At 33.1% G+C, this 16741-nt stretch overlaps 1 protein-coding gene across 1 annotated transcript; it reads right to left on the bottom strand.

Annotated features, from left to right (window-relative positions):
- Positions 1–8041: 8041 nt before the first annotated feature.
- Positions 8042–16425, bottom strand: LOC130898692 (uncharacterized). The gene is made up of 4 exons (XM_057808157.1): positions 16200–16425; positions 15834–16142; positions 15119–15707; positions 8042–14142 (listed from the first exon to the last, which is right to left on the bottom strand). Exons 1-4 carry the CDS (start codon positions 16295–16297, stop codon positions 13123–13125), a joined length of 2016 nt encoding a protein of 671 aa, XP_057664140.1. The 5' UTR covers positions 16298–16425; the 3' UTR covers positions 8042–13122.
- Positions 16426–16741: the final 316 nt, after the last annotated feature.

Below are 16741 nucleotides of genomic sequence, written 5' to 3'. Positions count from 1 at the left end.
AAATTACAAATTAGATTATGTATTCATATATTGATTGTAAAGACGATTTGAATATCGATTAGTGATAATTAAAGATGTTTTTTATGAATAAATTTTTTTTCAAAATATGCATATCTTTTCATTCACCTAACCTCAATCTTCAAGATAGTCTTATAAGATGTCCATGAATGATATAATGTTGATGAAAAGGTTTTTTATGTATACATTTCCGCACCACCAATGAGGTAGTATACTCGGCGCGTTTTTTTTAACGTGGTTTCCCCTGTAGGCCTATTCCACGATCTACTGGAGTCCTGTTCGTTACTAAATAATGAATTAACTGTCATGACATCGAATCCGATTTTTATTTTTATGCAGAAATACGTAGGGAATAGAATACGGGTAGAAATGAAGGAAAATTTTGTAAACAATCAAGGAACACTCTCGGTCTTCTACAGTGTGATTCCGTTGATGATGCAGTTCAAAAAAAACAACCCCTTCTTTCTGGCTCAGGATAACGGATAGAAATGATTCCGTGTATGTTTCTGTTAAAGAAAAAGAACGACCACCGCTATTTGGATGAGAAAGACCATTAGAAATGATGGAGTTTGGAAAGAAACAGAAAACACTCGCAGTCTTCCATAGTGTATGGAGTAAGAGCTCAGGTGCGACTGCCCGGGTTGAAACCAAGTCTGAACGACGCGGTTGAGCTATGTTACCCATAACACTTCATGGTGACGGTCGTGTTTCTGTACGAAAAAAGAAAGAACACCGCTTTTTGGAGGAGAAATACTATTAGAAATGATTCCGTATATGTTTCTATTCAAAGAAAAAAACGAACACCCCAATTTCAATGAGAAAGACTAGTAGAAATGATGGAGTTTGGAAAGAAACAGAAAACACTCGCAGTCTTCCATAGTGTATGGAGTAAGAGCTCAGGTGCGACTGCCCGGGTTGAAACCAAGTCTGAACGACGCGGTTGAGCTATGTTACCCATAACACTTCATGGTGACGGTCGTGTTCCTGTAAGAAAAAAGAAAGACCACCGCTTTTTGGAGAAGAAATACTATTAGAAATGATTCCGTATATGTTTCTATTCAAAGAAAAAAAACGAACACCCCAATTTCAATGAGAAAGACTAGTAGAAATGATGGAGTTTGGAAAGAAACAGAAAACACTCGCAGTCTTCCATAGTGTATGGAGTAAGAGCTCAGGTGCGACTGCCCGGGTTGAAACCAAGTCTGAACGACGCGGTTGAGCTGTGTTACCCATAACACTTCATGGTGACGGTCGTGTTCCTGTATGAAAAAAGAAAGACCACCGCTTTTTGGAGAAGAAATACTATTAGAAATGATTCCGTATATGTTTCTATTCAAAGAAAAAAAACGAACACCCCAATTTCAATGAGAAAGACTAGTAGAAATGATGGAGTTTGGAAAGAAACAGAAAACACTCGCAGTCTTCCATAGTGTATGGAGTAAGAGCTCAGGTGCGACTGCCCGGGTTGAAACCAAGTCTGAACGACGCGGTTGAGCTATGTTACCCATAACACTTCATGGTGACGGTCGTGTTCCTGTAAGAAAAAAGAAAGACCACCGCTTTTTGGAGGAGAAATACTATTAGAAATGATTCCGTATATGTTTCTATTCAAAGAAAAAAAACGACCACCCCAATTTCAATGAGAAAGACCAGTAGAAATGATGGAGTTTGGAAAGAAACAGAAAACACTCGCAGTCTCCCATAGTGTATGGAGTAAGAGCTCAGGTGCGACTGCCCGGGTTGAAACCAAGTCTGAACGACGCGGTTGAGCTATGTTACCCATAACACTTCATGGTGACGGTCGTGTTCCTGTAAGAAAAAAGAAAGACCACCGCTTTTTGGAGGAGAAATACTATTAGAAATGATTCCGTATATGTTTCTATTCAAAGAAAAAAAACGACCACCCCAATTTCAATGAGAAAGACCAGTAGAAATGATGGAGTTTGGAAAGAAACAGAAAACACTCGCAGTCTCCCATAGTGTATGGAGTAAGAGCTCAGGTGCGACTGCCCGGGTTGAAACCAAGTCTGAACGACGCGGTTGAGCTGTGTTACCCATAACACTTCATGGTGACGGTCGTGTTCCTGTATGAAAAAAGAAAGACCACCGCTTTTTGGAGGAGAAATACTATTAGAAATGATTCCGTATATGTTTCTATTCAAAGAAAAAAAACGAACACCCCAATTTCAATGAGAAAGACTAGTAGAAATGATGGAGTTTGGAAAGAAACAGAAAACACTCGCAGTCTTCCATAGTGTATGGAGTAAGAGCTCAGGTGCGACTGCCCGGGTTGAAACCAAGTCTGAACGACGCGGTTGAGCTATGTTACCCATAACACTTCATGGTGACGGTCGTGTTCCTGTAAGAAAAAAGAAAGACCACCGCTTTTTGGAGAAGAAATACTATTAGAAATGATTCCATATATGTTTCTATTCAAAGAAAAAGAACGACCACCTCTATTTGAATGAGAAAGACCAGTAGAAATGAAAGAGTTTGGAAAGAAACAGAAAACACTCGCAGTCTTCCATAGTGTATGGAGTAAGAGCTCAGGTGCGACTGCCCGGGTTGAAACCAAGTCTGAACGACGCGGTTGAGCTATGTTACCCATAACACTTCATGGTGACGGTCGTGTTCCTGTAAGAAAAAAGAAAGACCACCGCTTTTTGGAGAAGAAATACTATTAGAAATGATTCCATATATGTTTCTATTCAAAGAAAAAGAACGACCACCTCTAATTGAATGAGAAAGACCAGTAGAAATGAAAGAGTTTGGAAAGAAACAGAAAACACTCGCAGTCTTCCATAGTGTATGGAGTAAGAGCTCAGGTGCGACTGCCCGGGTTGAAACCAAGTCTGAACGACGCGGTTGAGCTATGTTACCCATAACACTTCATGGTGACGGTCGTGTTTCTGTACGAAAAAAGAAAGACCACCGCTTTTTGAAAGAGAAATACTATTAGAAATGATTCCGTATATGTTTCTATACAAAGAAAAAGAACGACCACCTCTAATTGAATGAGAAAGACCAGTAGAAATGAAAGAGTTTGGAAAGAAACAGAAAACACTCGCAGTCTACCATAGTGTATGGAGTAAGAGCTCAGGTGCGACTGCCCGGGTTGAAACCAAGTCTGAACGACGCGGTTGAGCTATGTTACCCATAACACTTTCATGGTGACGGTCGTGTTTCTGTACGAAAAAAGAAAGAACACCGCTTTTTGGAGGAGAAATACTATTAGAAATGATTCCGTATATGTTTCTATTCAAAGAAAAAAACGAACACCCCAATTTCAATGAGAAAGACTAGTAGAAATGATGGAGTTTGGAAAGAAACAGAAAACAATCGCAGTCTTCCATAGTGTATGGAGTAAGAGCTCAGGTGCGACTGCCCGGGTTGAAACCAAGTCTGAACGACGCGGTTGAGCTATGTTACCCATAACACTTCATGGTGACGGTCGTGTTCCTGTAAGAAAAAAGAAAGACCACCGCTTTTTGGAGGAGAAATACTATTAGAAATGATTCCGTATATGTTTCTATTCAAAGAAAAAAACGAACACCCCAATTTCAATGAGAAAGACTAGTAGAAATGATGGAGTTTGGAAAGAAACAGAAAACACTCGCAGTCTTCCATAGTGTATGGAGTAAGAGCTCAGGTGCGACTGCCCGGGTTGAAACCAAGTCTGAACGACGCGGTTGAGCTATGTTACCCATAACACTTCATGGTGACGGTCGTGTTCCTGTAAGAAAAAAGAAAGACCACCGCTTTTTGGAGGAGAAATACTATTAGAAATGATTCCGTATATGTTTCTATTCAAAGAAAAACAACGACCACCTCTATTTGAATGAGGAAGACCAGTAGAAATTATGGAGTTTGGAAAGAAACAGAAAACACTCGCAGTCTTCCATAGTGTATGGAGTAAGAGCTCAGGTGCGACTGCCCGGGTTGAAACCAAGTCTGAACGACGCGGTTGAGCTATGTTACCCATAACACTTCATGGTGACGGTCGTGTTCCTGTAAGAAAAAAGAAAGACCACCGCTTTTTAGAGGAGAAATACTATTAGAAATGATTCCGTATATGTTTCTATTCAAAGAAAAAGAACGACCACCTCTAATTGAATGAGAAAGACCAGTAGAAATGAAAGAGTTTGGAAAGAAACAGAAAACACTCGCAGTCTTCCATAGTGTATGGAGTAAGAGCTCAGGTGCGACTGCCCGGGTTGAAACCAAGTCTGAACGACGCGGTTGAGCTATGTTACCCATAACACTTCATGGTGACGGTCGTGTTTCTGTACGAAAAAAGAAAGAACACCGCTTTTTGAAAGAGAAATACTATTAGAAATGAGTCCGTATATGTTTCTATCCAAAGAAAAAGAACGACCACCTCTTTTTGAAGAAGAAATTCTAGTAGAAATTAAATAAAAGAACGACCACCTCTTATTCAAACATACTTGAGAAATCCAAAATACTTACACACGTGGCAGGTATCTCTCTTTGATCACTGACGAGAGTTCTGAAAAAAACCTTTTGTGAGTTCTTCAATCGCCAATATAATTTTAAAGTTTAAACTAATCTATTTAAATTCACTAAATCACACAAATGTAAGCATACCAAGAACTCATGTTATGTTATACTTTTAAAATAAATAAAATTTTGGAAGAAGAAGATAAGAAAGGAAATAACAATGAATGCAATAATTGTCGTGGAATAAAGCTAATTAGCACATTGCTCAAAATAAACGAATAAATCATAGTATATGACGACTAAACCGTTAAGGAGAAATTATATTTAAATATAAAAGTATGGAATGAAATATCAATAAACAGAAGTTGAAATGAAAGTTGAAGCAAAAACAAATTTGGATATAATTAGGAAAAATGATCAGAAAACAAATAATATACAATAAAATAGAAGAGGAAAGGAAGCCAAATCATTAGTGAGAAAATTGATGAAATCATAGATATAATAGAAGAAAGGAATGAAAACTTAAACAAGACAATAGGTGAAAAAATATGTCAAGATGGAAATAAATTTATTAATACAAAAAAAGAGAAATTGAAGAAAAAACAAACTGATAAATAAAAAGAAGAGAGAGAAAATCACTGATAATAATAAATGAAATGGCAATGGCAAAAGAAGGCAATGTGAAATAACAATAACAATAGCAGTTCGTAGCACCAATAAAAGAAAATAAGAAAATAACACTCAAGAATTGAAAACAAAAATCAGATATGATATTAAATAATATGTTATTAAATAAATAATATTGGAATCAAATACTGAAATACAAGAAAAGATGATAACCAACTGAGAAAGAGAAATAATTAGACGAAGAAGCTATAAATTATAAAATTGAATAACATTGTTATTGTCAAGAGAGTAAAATTGAAAATAAATAATAGGAAAAAAGAAATATTAAAATAAAAACAAATGAAACTGGAAAAAATTAGTTTGAACTAAAAGGAAATAGAGAAATTTAAAATATAAATAGAAAGGAAATCAAAGTGTAGTTACAAAGCAAATTGAATGTGAACAACTGCTAATCAGAGCGTAAGTTGTTACTTATAATTTAAAAAATACTTAAATTGTCTAAAAATAAAATTTCAATTGAATTTAAAACGTATAATTTTCGTTAATAAAAAATGGAAAGCTAAAAGACTCACCTTTTTCATGAAGATAATCCTTTAATCCAACTAACAACACAAAATATTTTCAATGAAATTATACACCCCCATTCACCCACAACAAATCAATCGACACAACCGACCTCGACCGTATCTCGAGAGAAACTGAGATTTGTACATCCGATACACACCGATAGATGTCCGCCACCGTAATGACTAATTTGATAATTACCTGTAATACCGGTTTATCTATGAATCAGTATTAGTCATCAACTTGAAATTTATTTGTTGTTCTAAAAACCGGTATTAATGTCATCTTTAACGTGTTACTAACGTAAATTCTATTTGATTTTCGTTTTCGTTGGCGAAAATAATGTTTTCAAACATTGAAAAAGGCTGTTCCAAATTTTTATGAAATTTTTTTCAAAATATATTTACTTATTTATGTTTAGGTAGACTTTTCTTTGTTATGAACTTGAAGTTTACGTGGATACTGCAAGATGCAACTGTAAAATATTTTTACATCAATTATGATCGATAGGCGTTTAAAATAAGAGAAAGTAATGAATTTTTACATGAAACATATCTGACAGTGAGTGTTTCATAGTTCATAGTTAATGGTGTGCGTCAGAGTGGCCGTTGAGCACATAAGCCTTCAGGTAGTCCTGTATTGCACCGATGTCCTTTGAGAAGCTGATCAGACGCTTCGGCTTAAACCCTTTGATGCCATTAGACAAGATGTGAGGCTTGTCCAAGTGTTTAAACCGCGCTCGTTTCGTCGTCCATCGTGCACCAACGGAACTCCAGATCGTCTGTGATACCCATAGTGTCTAGATGGCGTCTTAGAGGGCAGTGCACGGTCACTAGTCGGATTTCTCGCCTGTTTAGTTGGAGCAGTGGTTTAGTGTGGGGCGCACGAGGTCTATCTATATGTGTCTTCGCTTGTTACATACCAGGGGCCTCTATCCATCTCTGTCGAGCTCGTCTTGCGAGTAGACCGTTGAGAGCCGCGATAACAACACTTTCAGCCACACAAACGATACGTTCTGGGCTCACCGGTGAGTTAGCCGATCCCAGATTGGCGAGTGAGTCCAACTCGTCGTTGCCTTGGTTGCCCGAGTGACCGGGCAGTGAGTATTTGTTATATGATTTGATAGTGCATTCCGAATCCTTTAAATGAAACAAAGTTTTTCGAGTAATACAGTTTTATTTGTATTTGTACAATTACAGCAAAATATTGGCAGTGTTAAGTTTCATGAATTCAAGATTTTACTTATTCTTAAACAAACCAATTAAACATTAATTCGAGAAAAAATGAAAATCCACGTTGAATACATTCGTTTACGAAAATTCGTAATAATAAAAACTCATCAGTTAAAAATTGGAAAAATAATAAATATATATTTATTTTCAGCGCGAATGTTCAAAATCCCTCAAATCTGAAAAATAGAAAATCTATTGAGTTTTTTATTTGAGTTAATTATCTACAAATCAATGAAACCGAAAATTTTTTGCAAATTAAGAAATATTTCAATATTTATCTATATTAATATATAAAGTTACAATAAAAATCCATAAATAGAAGTAAATATTTCAAAAATTGGTACAATTGATGTTACAGGACAAATCGACTAAAGCCAATACTTATGAGAATAATAAATTTATTATTTCAAGTAAATACTATAAATTGAAATAATGTCTATAAATTTTTTATAGACATAGTATGACGAGAATATTGAACACACTGATTACTAACATTACACCATTCTTACGCTCGTTTCTATTACAAAGTTATAATCTTGAAAGACCAAAGTTTACCTCTGAATATGGTTACTGAAACTGGAGGCAAGCATAGAGTGATATGTAATCAGTGTATTCAGAATGAAAATCACGAACAATAATTTCATTGTATGAAAAGAAAGCATAGAACTTTGTTTGGTTGGTTGAAAATAAAAATAATTAAATATATATATATATATATATATATATATATATATATATATATATATATAGAAAAAATTAGAAAAAGGAAATAAATATTAATAAAACTGAGTTATAATAACAAAACATTCCATTAGTAATGAAATAAAAGAAAGGGGAAGAAGAAGAGATAAAATATTGGATAAAATAAAAAATTGGATAAAAAAAAGTTAGATAATAGACAGAATGAAGATTGAATAATGAATGTGGGGGAAGCCCAGACAAGATGCATGGTGTGAGTAAGACGAATACTCGATTTTATTAAAAACCTACGTTATGTGGCGCTACTGAATATGACAGCTCAACGAAAACAAAAGACGCGAGTGTTTATTGTTAAAGTAAAAATAAAAGTTTTTTGCTGTTTTGTTACGATTTTTTGCAATATAGACTCTTTTTGATCGATTTTTTTCAAGTTTTAATTTGCGTTTTTGACTTTTTATTCTTTGATGAAAATTTTATAGTAGGCTAAGACCGGGTTTCTTCACTTCCTAATAAAGTCTCTACAAACTATTATTTGCCGAATAACCAAAAATTCGGTTTCTTTACCTTCTGATTAATTAAACCTCCGAATAAACCAAGTTATTTGCCAAATAAGCTATTAGGCAGTCATAACTGTCAATTAAAGAGTTTAGTAGAAGCCTAACCTCAAATATTATACATCAAAAGTGGTTTGTTTGTTTATTATACCATATATTTGCTTAATTCGTCATACAATAATTAAATACTTAATATGGTTGCTTTCCAAGAAAATACAGCAAATTCCAGAAGAACGAGCTTATTAACTCCTACCCCCCCACCCCCCCCCCCCGCCCGGGAAAAACGGTTATTAGGCACTTTTTTGTAATCAAAAATTTATCTAGACATTGTTCAAGTTCCAAAGTTTTTAATCGAAATGTCCAAAGATAATTTACCAAAATACAAATTAAAAATTGTTAATTAGAAATTATCCTTTCCCTTAACATATTCGTCTTGCTCAGACTTCCCCTAGATGAAAAGAAACAACAGGGATAAGAGAGGGAGAAATTGACCAATAAGAGCAACAGTTAAAAAAGAAGCAAAATGCCATAGTACTAAATCATACAAAAATTTATGATCACAAATTAAACAGTGTTGGATATATTCGTCGATTTTAAATAATTTTATACAGAAACAAATCTATTATTGTTCCTACCTATATATTATAATATGCTGTAAATATCTTACAACTAAAAATCAATCAAGTTGTGCATTTTACTGGATGTAAATATGAATGTAAAGAATATCAAACAATTCAAACAATAATTATAAGAAAAATTTCAAATTTACAAAAAAAAGTATAAGGCAATCAAAAATCACATTCTTTTTCCTTGCGGGCGGGGTGTGCCAAGTGTCTCAGACCCGACGTTGACCACATTTCGAATGTAATGTAAAAGAAGATTACTAACGAAATTTTACAAATTTCTGGAAAGATTTCAATTCTTATAGACGAGTCAACTACTCTTGGTGCAAAGTCCACTCTAATCGTTTATTTAAAGTGCGAATTCAGCAAAAAGCATCCACCGCACTTTCTATTTTTAGACCTAATAGAACTGAGTAAACAAACGTCTGAAGTCGTCGTAGACAGTTTACTGGGGTTGTTTGATAACAATTACCTGAAGGAGAACTTGATTTCATTTGCGAGTGATGGTGCCAGCGTAATGTTAGGAAAAAAATCAGGCGTTGCAGAGAGGCTGAGTAAAATGTATCCAGGCATTATTGTCTGGCATTGCATGAACCACATGCTTGAGCTTGAGCTAGCATTTAGTGATGCAATCAATGAAGTTGGAGTAAAGTAAATCATTTTCAGATTTTTATGGAAAATTTACTCCATTTATAGTAAATCGCCCAAAAATGGCGTGAACTAGCTGAATGTGCCTCAAAGCTAGAACAAGAAATACAGAAAATAGGAAAGATTCTGGGAACTAGATGGGTAGCAAGTTCTTTCCGAGCTGTTTCTTCAGTGTGGTATGGATACTCTGCTATATACAACCATTTTGAAAAGGCTAAAGTAGACGCAGATCTCAGTTCCTACTAAATCTTGCCGTTATGTACGATATTTTGGCAGAACTTTCGATACTGTCAGAATTTTTGAAAATCGAGAAACTACTGTTGTCTATGCGGACAAGTTAATCAGAAGTATACAATTTTTTGAACTCATAAAAGAAAAACCTGAAACCTTGAAGCTTATGATGCCGAGAAAGAGGGTCATTTTAACAATGTTAAACAACCAAAAGAATAAGGTAATCAACCATAGCCAACTTATAACCAGTATAATAAATAATCTTAATAAAAGAATGTTTTCTACCAAATCCAGTCATGAATCAACATCAGCGTCAGCGGATGGTACTTCAGCCAGTAAGGTAGAATATGACTCACTATTATCAGACTTAAAAGCCTGGAAACTGATCAGAGGCCGGCTGAAAAATCGGTACGGTTGGTGAGGAAAAAATTGAAAATCTCTGTAAAAGGTTCAAGCTCAACAAAACAAAAATTATAAACTCCTTTAGAGATTATACTGAGGATAGCTCAAGAGGACCTTATACCTTTATTAAACTGCACGAAATTGACACCATGTAGTTTATCAGAATGTGAACGAGGGTTCAGCCTCATGAATCAAATAATCACTGATTTGAGGTCAAGAATTTTGATAAAAAACGTTTCGAGCCTTATGTTTATAAAACATCATGGGCCAAATATCAAAGACTGGGAAGTGGAAAAAGGAGACAAGAAGTTGCTGGTACAGGAAAAACCTCTATAGATGAAGATATCCAACGAGAGAACATCAAAAGAAGTTTTTCTTGTAAAAAAGATTCAAAAATGAAATATAAAAATGTAAAAAATTTGTGAGCCTCAGTCATATCCATGCTTGGTATTCTGATTATTCATAAACTGCAATAGATCAGTAAAATCTATTGTTTTTTTTTTATTTTTTCGAAAAACATAATATATATTGTGATGGGTCTCTGAGATCCACCACCAATTTAGGATCTGTTCCGAGACGCCCGGCCCGCAGGATTAACTTAAAACTGAATAATCCTATCTAATACCCGATTTTTAATCTTAATGTTAAAATAATTTCAATTGCTCCAATTATAAACAGAATAATGAACAATAATAAATAACAATAAAATCACAGTTAAACTTAATTTTTTTCTCATAAAATTTTCATTTATATTTGGAGCTAATTGATTTAGCAAATAAATATACAAAATAATATACAGTTTAGCGGTACACATAAAAAAGCCACACCTAAAAACTTATTACCAATTAAATTATTAAATAAAACTTGCTTCGATGTTACGCAGTAGATACTGAGAAAATTGAGCTGATAGTAATCAACTCAAGTCTAATGGTACATTCACATAGAGAGGATAGAGGCTTCGGAATAGACCAAGCATAATAACAACCAATCATATGCTACTTGAGAACAGAAGCGGTGATTTTAATTTATCATTATCATAATGAACTACTAATGTACGGTGGCCAACATCTCACTCAAGAACTTACAAATCATACCTCAAAATACTGCAACGTTATGAAATAAGTCAGATGATAAACTAGTATAATTATAACGGCTGGTTTCATAATACGAGATTGGTACACTTACGGTTACTTTTCAAAATAATCACCGAAAATATTGTGACATTTGTTATATCTGTGGACAATCTTTTCAATACCCTCTTCAAATAAATTTGCCGAAAATTAATTCAAGTAGAGTACAAAACAGACCTTGAAACTTAATGGTGAATCTTCAGTTTTCTTTAACCATTCTGTAAACTCGTTGAACCAGATCATCTGAAACGACAGATTTGCGTCCTTGGTCCCCTCCATCATGCACATCTTTAAACTTTTGACACTATTCACGTACAACACCATCACTCAAGTTTTCCCCATACACACGTCTCCGAACGATCAGAGGTTGAAAAAAAAACAGCCCTCGTATAATAGTAAATACAATTATCAATCAAAATTTAGCAACCTTTAGTTAAAGTGCCAGTTAGGGTGGAATTATGCAATCGGCCATAAGTTTGTTTAAAAAACGAGATAAACAATGGGGATAAATCTACTGGACACAACGATGAAACAAAATTTATCACCAATAAAATTAACTCGATCACATCAGTTGAAGATGAGCAGCAAATATTCAGATCAAGAAGATACTGTGTAGATGCAGGATGCAGGTAATATGAGTATTTCGAATAAAGAAGCCATATGCATGACTACACCAAAAGAGCCAACTAGAAGATCAAATAATAAAACAAAGAATAATATGACACAAATTGTGGAGAAGAAACAATGAAACCAACATATTAGTAGAATGACAGACAATGGACTGGTAAAAATGGCAAGGGATAAATTTCCAATTGGAATATGAAGTACAGACCGATCACGATAGAGGTGAAAAGACAACCTAGAAAGAACCAGAATGGGGAAATATATCAAAGAAGGAAGAGGTGATAAACCTATTATTGAATAATGAAGAAGACGATCATAATTGTTCACTTTGACAGCCTAGAAAATAGGCTATTTCTAGTTTATTCCGGAGCCTCTATATTTCCCATGTTGCAACCTAAAATTGACTAAAATTTGTGTTTATTTCACTAAATTTTATTATTGATGAATATTGTACCATAGCGTATGAGATATCAGAGTTTGATCGAAATTTTTTTCACACGATATTAATGCTTCAAAAGCAACATCAATAGTGTAAGTCTTGTCTAGTGTATTGTTGTCAAATATGGCACGTAACAGTTTATAAACTTGAATGTGTTGACATATAATTAATTACATACAGGAAGTAATCCATTGATAGATATGCAGATCGAATAAAAAATATTGGTGTATATACAATTAAAATATGAATCAAATAATGATGCCAAAAATAAAGAAATGTGAGCATTATAATAGATAAAGGGACTTCAAGTTATTCCATTTCTAATTAACTCAATATTGGAAATGTGAAAAGAGAGAAACCAACAGAAATGATTAAAAACATTACAAATTGGGTCTTGAACAGGACTTTATAAAGAGGAAAGCTAACAATGAATTGGAAAGAGACTTAAATAACATTCCAAAGAATATCTTGAGAAAGTAACTGCTATAGAAAAAAAAATCCAAGCATCCAAAATTTTACGTATGTTAACAAACGACCTTTCGTACGTTTCAAACCAGACTATTCACAAAGACTTAAAGATCCTTTACATACAAGAAGTAATCGCAGATCAAAGTTTTAACTTTAAAAACGTGGTGTCTTGACATTTTAAGTTCTCCGAGGCAAAAGGGTTTCTATTCCAAAAATTCAGCGAATAATATTTTGGTAAAGGGTGAAATCTTTTACAACTCAGACACTGGTGTTTCTAAACAAATCTTAAAAAGAAGAAAAAATCTTTCAACTCTTAATCCTATGACTATACAAAAAGTAGTACCCGTTAAGCCTGAAATGATGTTCAAAAGCTTTAACAGAACATTTTGGTGAAGTTTCATTATGTTACAATCGAGGTTTTTTAAAAGTATCACTCATTTGGAGATTCTTAAATAGAGGACTAACTGGTTTTTCACTATATATACTAGGTGTATTGACACTTTTCACTTCACTGTTATCATATATCAAATTTTTTGTGCCAAAATTTTTGATCGAGCAATCACTTCTTTGGTCACTGAAAATATTGAATGGCTCGCTATGAACAGTTCTACCAAAACTATTTGTAGAATTATTCTTAAAGTGTTGCTGCGATATACCATTTTGTATAAACAGCATGCTATTTTGCCCCAAAACAGGATAAAAAGTATTATTGTCGGCTTTATAATATAACTGTGGTGAATTTGGTGTATTGAACGGATTCAAATTGGGTGATATTGGAGCAAAATGGTATGCTGGTTCAGATAATAAGGAAACACGTTCAACGTCTCCACCAAGAGAAGGTTCTCTAGATGCAGGTAATGAATTAAAAGCCTTATTAATATTGTTATTATGGTTTGAAACAAAACCGGATGTTTGACTCGAGGATCTACTAAAATTGGTACCATTTGTAGCTGCTGAAAATATATTTACATCGTTTTTCCAGAATCCTCCAGCCGTCCAAGGATTTTGAGTGATATTTTTTAATTTAGAAGGCGATAAAATTGGCCGTTTCGAACTACTTACCGAAAATATCGGGGAAGTACAACGCTGTGAGTTTAAACCTAAATGTAAATTATCTAAACTACGATTTAAATCACTAGAACTATCTGTTAAGTCATATTCTGAGGTAGATGTTACACTTTTGGCAGTGGTGAATACATTATTCATACTATGACCTAAGGGAGAATATGTGCGACGAGCTTTGAGGAAAGTTTTTGAAGTATCTATCAAATGTCGAGGATCATCTTCATCTGTTTCTTCTTCTGACGATTCTACAGTTTTTGAATTTGATAGTTTCTTGAATGAATATTCTTTCAGGGTTGAATTGAGTTGTGACGAAGATGAAGACCAAATATACATATATAATAATGATAAAGATGTAAAAATCTAAAAAGAGACAAAAAATAATCCACCAGCTCATTTATTTACAGAATTGAAAAATATTTTGTAGAGCATAAGAATATCAATGCAAAATCTTAAATCTAATTTAGCAGTATAACTTTCAAATGTTAAGAGTATTTATAATAAATATAACTGTTTTGTTAGACTGCCTCTACCCTATTTGACCCTAGATTGATGTATTATGGTTATTAGCATTAAAACTAAACGTTAAGGAAATAAGATCGAAAAAACTAATTGCAAATGCTACCATTTTCTGTGACGAGTGACAAACAATTTAATAAAATTGTTCATGTTGGTTTGAAAATAAAGTAGCTTCTAAAAGATTTGTGTCAATAAGCACTTTGTTATAAATATCGCCAAAGAAAATAATAGCTGGAGAAAAGATTCTATTGTAAAAAGTATTCTGAAAATACTTTTCCATCTTATGTTTATTGTGTAATCAATGATCTGACCTCAATTTTCTCAAGTGCACAAAATTTCAAACATTCGGATATTCTCCTTATGAAAAAGTTCCTGGGTTATTTGTAATTTGACGCAACAGTAATTTTTTTCATACATATACATACAACACAGTCTCTGAATCTGCCCCTCCCCATTTAGAAAATGTATTAACTGAGAGCTTGATAATAAAAATTCAAATTCTATTTATAATTTGATTAACTGATCTAATTATGGATGTTCAGATATGTTTAGTCAGATCAATATACTTGTCACTTGCAACAAGATTTAAATTAACAGAGAGCCCTGATGGGGGGTGAGCTTATCATATTCTGCAAGTGAAGTTGTTTACATTAGATCTCTGAAGATAATAACTAAGTAAACAAATAATTAAAAAGTGTAATTATGAGTGTTAATATAGTGGTGATAGTGTGTTCAGAAACAACTTACATAAGCTTATATCTTGTAATGCAAATCTCTATAATAATTAAAAAATATTAATAATGTATTTATATAAACTTACCTGGATTCCAAAAATATGTGGAGTAAAAATGTTACTAAATGACAATGAAGAAGTAATTATTAGTAGGATCCACCCAAATAATCCATTTATTTTCCATATAAATGTCTTTTGTTCTCCAATATTCAACATAAAATCCAGACAAAAACCAATATATGTTATAGGAGCAATATCTGAATTTTTAAATTTGATATTAATTTCCAAAAATTTATTTATATGAAGTAATTTGTTGGGAAATTCTTTGAACACTTCTGATATTTTTTGCTGATAATCCGAAAAAACTGTTTTGTACAAATTGAACACTTCTGGCAAATGTTCCTTAATACCAGGATTAGGATACACAATTTTAATATTTAATAAATTACATAGAATCACAATGGTGGAAATTATTAATATATACCGTATATATTTGAAAAAATTGGAATTTTTTATAATTTTTTTTGGCAGTTTTGTATGTTTTAAAGTGTTATAGCCTTTTTTACGTAGATCTTTTAACCTGTTACCAAATATCCAGGAGTGTTGTATTTTTATCTTCGATTTCAAAACTTGTTCACATTTTTTACATAGCTTGTAGGCATTTTCCAACTGTTTCCTGAAAAATATGAAAATGTTAAAAAGTAGCACTTTAATTGACCTAAATTTTACTGACAATTGTTATCAAACATATTTTTATTATTACGTACAATATTTTTTATTTCAGTGAAATGAAACACTTTACCTAAAATGTTCAACTTCAATATCATAGTTTAATTCATTTATTGGGGTAAATTTCGCCAATTGATAAATTTTTAGCTGTTGATTGTTATTACAATAAGTACATAATCCGTTATCGGAAAATTCAGTCTTTTGGGTATATTTGGTGAATGATGTATTGTGCTGTGCTTCTATAACTTTATTGTAACTTCCATCCTCCTTAAATCCATTGTATTGGTCGCAAATAGGACAATCAAAACTATTTCTGTTTTGATAAAGCACTTTAGTACAACTATTACAAAACCAACAATTTACTCTTACATAAAATCCATTACTAAAAATCATATTATTAATATAAATAAAAATTGATCAACTTTTTAGTGTAAATTACCGCTTTATTAAATACAAATTTAAAATGATCATACAAGCTAATATAAATGCTGCTAAAGATAACACAATTATAGATAACGTTTCGAAGTATTGTTGCATGATATTTAATTAAAAAAGTAAATGTGAATATAAAAATCAGTCAATAAACAACACCCCGCCACACGTTGATTTGGCGGTCGAGACATAACCTCAAACTATTAAAATGTGATTTATTTGCTGGTATTCTTATAGATGACACATGAGGTGCATTCCACTAAGCACTCACGTCAATCACATTCAGGACCACGATCTTTCCCGTTCCACTTAGTCCAGAGCTTTATAATCGTAAACCTAAGTGGAAAAATTGAAAAACCGAAAAAATGAAGAGAAAGCATTAAGAGGTTATCTTATAATTTGTTATTAAGTATTTTAGTATGCTTAACTGATTTACTTTAAAGTAAAATCAAAATATCTTCTATTCAAAAGTACTTATAATATCCCGTACCGCATCAAATAATGAGATATATTGTCATGGTTGCAATCTGTGTTGCTTGAGTTTGAGAG

Source organism: Diorhabda carinulata, chromosome 10 (assembly GCF_026250575.1).
Source record: "Diorhabda carinulata isolate Delta chromosome 10, icDioCari1.1, whole genome shotgun sequence".
In the NCBI taxonomy this organism is placed as follows: Eukaryota; Metazoa; Arthropoda; class Insecta; order Coleoptera; family Chrysomelidae; genus Diorhabda; species Diorhabda carinulata.
This window is presented reverse-complemented; position numbering and strand designations above follow the sequence as displayed.